This window comes from Sebastes umbrosus, chromosome 1 (genome assembly GCF_015220745.1).
Source record: "Sebastes umbrosus isolate fSebUmb1 chromosome 1, fSebUmb1.pri, whole genome shotgun sequence".
Classification (NCBI taxonomy): domain Eukaryota; kingdom Metazoa; phylum Chordata; class Actinopteri; order Perciformes; family Sebastidae; genus Sebastes; species Sebastes umbrosus.
The window spans coordinates 43,129,650-43,134,989 of NC_051269.1; the positions used below are offsets into that span (position 1 = coordinate 43,129,650).

The 5,340-nt window shown below is 43.0% G+C and overlaps 1 protein-coding gene across 1 annotated transcript in view; it reads right to left on the minus strand.

Moving 5' to 3' along the window:
- Positions 1-356: 356 nt before the first annotated feature.
- LOC119498790 (transcription factor 15-like) overlaps positions 357-5,340 on the minus strand; it is a 5,210-nt gene continuing 226 nt past the window's right edge. Inside the window, exons 1-2 of the mRNA XM_037787886.1 lie at positions 4,737-5,340; positions 357-1,876 (exon numbers count right to left, since the gene is read on the minus strand). The exon at positions 4,737-5,340 is cut by the window's right edge and continues 226 nt beyond it. Of these exons, the coding sequence (XP_037643814.1) occupies positions 1,811-1,876; positions 4,737-5,276 (606 nt within the window). The 5' untranslated portion in view covers positions 5,277-5,340 and the 3' untranslated portion in view covers positions 357-1,810. The remainder of the gene's footprint in view (positions 1,877-4,736) is intronic.

The window sequence follows — 5,340 nt, forward strand, 5'->3', positions numbered from 1 at the left end:
AATGAGACCTGATTCAGAATATAAAAACGGAATATACTAATAATATATTATTGATTGTTGTCGGGACGTCGTGAGAATCTCAACACACATAACAAAAACTGTTTCTGAAGAACGTCACCGACTCCAGCTTTATCTTTACGACACGGTGACGGTAATAAAAAAAGAAAAAGAAAGTGTCACGTATGATTTTTTTGAACAGCTTTTTTACGGGAAAATAATTAAAAATATTTCAAACTCTGCAACTCAACCAGAATATGTTCTAATGTCAATTCAGTTAAAACCATCTATGAGGTTGTGAAACCATCGTGAAGGCAAACAAGAGAGCCACCTTTATGTAAAAATAAATTTAATTTCAAAGTAGATTACAACATGTAATGAAAGAGCAAACAAAGTCCCACGAATATTCTGTCCTGTTGCACGCAGCCTCACAACCCCAGCGGAGTGGACGGAGTGGTCTGTCCTCTCTCGTATAGCTCCTGGAGCTGCTCCGCTGTCGGCTACCAGCTTCACAAAGTCCTCCTGGTCTCACCATGTTTGTCTCATCGGTATCTGACCCAGCAGAGTATATGAGGGACACCAAGAACCATCTGGTGTCTCTGATAGATCCGTCTGTCCAGCAGTCATGCTAACGCTCTGGTCATTTCACACATGTGACTATAAAGAGTTTGACCTACAGATAAAAGACATTATTTATGTAATTGAACCTCAGCCAGCATGATTTGATAGAGTTCTCATCTGTTGTCAGTTCACATACTGAAGAACTTTAAGTTCATCTCGCCGGTTCTGGAGCAGATATGGTTTTATCTACATGTTGTATGATGGACTGTGTCTTTAAAGGGGACATATCAGCTCATCTCCAGGTTCATACTCGTATTTCAGGTTTCTACAAGAACATGTTTACATGCTTTAATGCTTTGCCGCGCCCCTTGGCGTGTGATACCAACACACCCTTTAGCGCCTGTATGAAACACACCTGACGTTCAATCACCTACAATGTAAACCGAGCCGGGGCGACAGTACATTTTATTATTATTATATTCCTGTATTCACTCTCTGTCTGAAACGCTCCGTCTGTCTCTTTAAGAGAAGCCCAGTCTGCTCTGATTGGCTAGCAAGAAAAACACGGTGCACCTTTACAAAGGTAGTTCTCCAGCTGTGGACGGTATCTTCTAATGAGCCTGCAGGTGACACAGGAAGGGGAGTTACATCTGATTGGCTGGTTGAATCACACAGAACACTGTCTGGTCGTCTGATTGCACAGTTTGTGGGATATATACCCTGCTGGATGAACACAAGCACTGAAAGAGTGAGTTTTTCATGATATGTCCCCTTTAAGTCATAATTAGCATTACCCATGCTGCTCCGTGATAATAAACCTTTTAGTCATCCAGAGCGGGTCATGTTGTATATTCAGCAGAAAACCTGCGTGAGGTTACTCACTTCCTGTTTGAATAAGAACCTCATGTTCAGAGACTCAGTAGAGATTCTGCTCCTGAGGGATCGTTCATTGTGTAGAAGTCACCGATCCCCTGAACATATCGACCTACAGCAGCTCTAATTCACTCACTGGTACAATATTCCCCTCCGCCTTTAGTTGTTCTGGAGAGAGAGTGTCTGTATCTGCTGATGGTTCTGGTGCCGGTCCTCTTATCTCACACAGTACAGGGTAAAGAGACCAATGAGCCGAAGCCAGAAGTCAGACTCGTCCTCAGACACGGAGACGGAGATGCTTCCAGACTCTGCGGACGGTCGGTGGACGTTTCCCTGAAGTGTCCTTCTGAAGAGTCGATCTAGTCCAACTGAGACAGTCTCACCGCCGACTGATCTGTCTCCCGCTGCCGCCGTGCATCTTCACACAGTCTCGTCTGTCTTTCACCTGAGAACAAAGAGGGACAAATACTGTCACTGTGTAGCTATAGGAGATATAGATTTCACCTGAACATGATGATGGACTCTCCTACAGGGATGCACCGATCCGATAGCAGTGTTTAATTCATGTTTAATTAATCAGCTGTGTGTCTCACTGTGTGGAAGTGACCGGATCATTCTGTTATGTGTAAGACAACATCAGGCTGGATTTAATCATCGCTTTCCTAACTTTGCAAAACAAAATGTGACGAATAAATACGCAGATTTAAATGTATTTAATTGTTATTTATCATTAAAATAATAAATCATACACCAACAACTTGGTAAAAAATCATCTAAATTAACAGGAATTTTAATTGAAGTGTAAACCTTTTCAACGCAGCAACAAATTGGTCAAAACTTTAACAGGAATTATAATTTCAATATATAATGTATAAAGTATAAAAACATAGAACTGAATTTAATAGATCAGCCCCATTGTCACCAATATCTGATCCAGCTATATGAGTCGTTTCGGCCCGATATCCAGTACCGGTATCGGTGAATCTTTCCTAAAGCTTATTAAATAGCTTCATAGTAATTATGTCTCTAGAATGTATAAAGAGAAGTGATATGATCTCCATGCAGTGAATAAACTGAATCCCCACACAGATGGATGGAACGCAGCTCATCTGTCCCTCTAAAGTGGAACAGACTCACTCAGTCAAACTATCTGATGATGAACAAGTCCAGCAGAGACGTACATTTACTCAAACTCAGTAACTGAACAGAAAAAGACTTCAAGTATTTATCCAGTGAAGTTCACAGCTCTCATCTCTGAAATAAAACAGCGTACACATCAAGTGTCACACAAAAATGTCAATAAAAATATATGACAGCACTAACTGTCTTAAAAACAATATTAAATAACATTTATTTTTATTTAACTGGTGTTCTGAACGCATCGACCTGCCCTTCCTGCTTCCTGCTGACCAGACCTCATTTATAAATGTGTTCCCTCTTTAAACACACTGAAATCCATCAATTAATAACCTTATCAGGTATATCATGGTTCTATTGGACATTCGGCACTCAAATGATCCATCAAGTAGAGCTGCAACGATTAATCGATTAGTTGTCAACTATTAAATCAATTGCCAACTATTTTTGGTTGAATCTTTTTTAAAGAAAATAAAGTCTAAATTCTCTGATGCAGCTTCTTAACTGTGAATATTCCCTGGTTTCTTTCCTCTGTGACAGTAAACTGAAGATCTTTGAGTTGTGGACAAAACGAGACATCTGAGACATTTTTCACAATTTTATAGACCAAACAACTAATCGATTAACCGAGAGAGTAATCAACAGATTAATCGACAATGAAAATAATCGTTAGCTGCAACTCTACACCAACAAGAGTGAGAGTTGAGGACTTTTAATCACAGCTGTAATTAATGACATTAATTATGGCCCTGATCCATTGAATCCCTGGTTTAGAGCATGCTGGCTCACTGAAATGGCGTGATACAGTAAATAGAGTGTGTGTGTGTGTGTGTGTGCGTGCGTGTGTGTGTCAACCTGCTCTGATTACTTCATCTATATCACCTGAGTACCAGCAATCAACGGCTACCAAGGAAACCTTTGATCTTCACTGCTTTGATGTTACTGCTAATCTCCAGTTAGACAGTTTTACATGGACTCAAAGAGAAAAATAGCTATCGAACAACCGCCTCTCCGACAAAAAACGTGACTCCTATCACTACGATCGTTTAGGAGACGATTAAGGACTCACAGATGAAGATATGGTGTGAGAATTGTGTGTGTAGTGTTAAAAAAGTGACCTCAGCAGCAGTTTCTAAATCTAGAAACTTTTGCTCTGATCCAAAAAAATCTTCCAAATTGAATATGGGCCCCTATGGGAGCGTGGCCTGGAGTTGCTGTCACTTCCAGGGATTTATCGCCATATATGCAAGTCCGACTGTTTCCATAGCTACATGACTGCGACCGGCACAACATTTACTTCTATGAGAAGTGGAAGTTGTGGGCTACGGAGCAATTTGTTCGGAAAATTTTCAAAAGATTTTAACGCTTTCCCGCACTCTAGTGATGACATCACGCGCTCTAGCCTTTAACGACCCACGCAATACACACCCATTATAAAATCTGAAACGGGCTGAAAATTTCACAAAACATAAACTGCAATTTCGTGAAAACCGTTTCAGCTATGAAAATGGCCATTTGACCAAAACAAAGTCCCATGACTCGTGACCTGTTTAAACTTTGAATCATGTTTCTTTGTTAAAGTATGGCGACTCTGTATGGCCCCAAAGAGGAGTGTTTTTGAGCACGCTTCACGTCGATTTTCCCATTCATTCCTATGGAGAAAAAGCATTTTTTTTCAGAAACCGCTGCGCAAATCTCTTAGACAAGTCATAGCACACGATTCCCGATCATTCCGCACGTTTTGATGTATGTTTTGTACAGGTGCTGGCAACGCTGCGGGACGAGTAGCGCGCCAAAGTTTTTGGGCGGAAGAAGCAGAATATTACGAAAATAAACGCGTCGGATTAAAGACCAGTGAACGCGTCGGATTATAGGCCAGTGTAATATCTAATATAATAACTGGAATAACAGAACTAACAGGCAGATGTTTAATAAAAGTTGTGAACAGCTTTGCATGATATATTATATTTAATATAAACCGTATTAAACAGTAGTTTTTTAGACTTTGAGGAACAGAAGATCTAATATGCATTGTGTGTGTGTATGCGTGTGTGTGTTTCTGTGTGTGCGTGTGTGTGTGTGTGTGTGTGTGTGTGTGTGTGCACCATGAGAAGGTCATGTTAAACTAGTGTTTATGTGTGTGTGTGTGTATTAAAGTAATCTTTTACCCCTCTCCGTTGGTTGCTGAGGCAGAATGTGCAGATGTTCCGGGGCTGTTTGCCTCCTCTTCCTCCTCTTCCTCCTCCTCTCTTGTCCTCCCTGTCCTGGTGGACAGGTCTGAGGAGACAGGGCTGCTGTGTGTCCTCCCTCCCGTCCCCGTCCCCGTCCCCGAGCAGCAGCACGTTGTGCAGGTGAGAGATGTAGCTGGAGGCGAGCCGCAGCGTCTCTATCTTGGAGAGCTTCCTGTCCAGCGGCTCGGTGGGGATGAGAGTCCGCAGCGCGGTGAAGGCGGTGTTCACGTTCTGGGTCCGGTGTCTCTCCCGGGCGTTAGCGGCGTTCCGGTGCGGCCCCAGCAGCTCACCGGAACCGGAGTCCCGGTAGCTCTCCCTCTCCGCCGGGATCCCGCAGCAGCCGTAGCTCTGCTCGGTGCTCTGGTCGGTGCTCTGGTCGGTGCTGCCGTCGCTCTCCTCGTCCTCCGACATCAAGGTGAGGTCAGCCGGGTAGCAGAAGGGATGCGTGGCCACCGGCCTCAGCATGGTGAACGCCATCAGGTGGACCGTTTCCAGAGGACTTATTCCTATCCTTAATGTCCACAACACACAGCTGCATGCA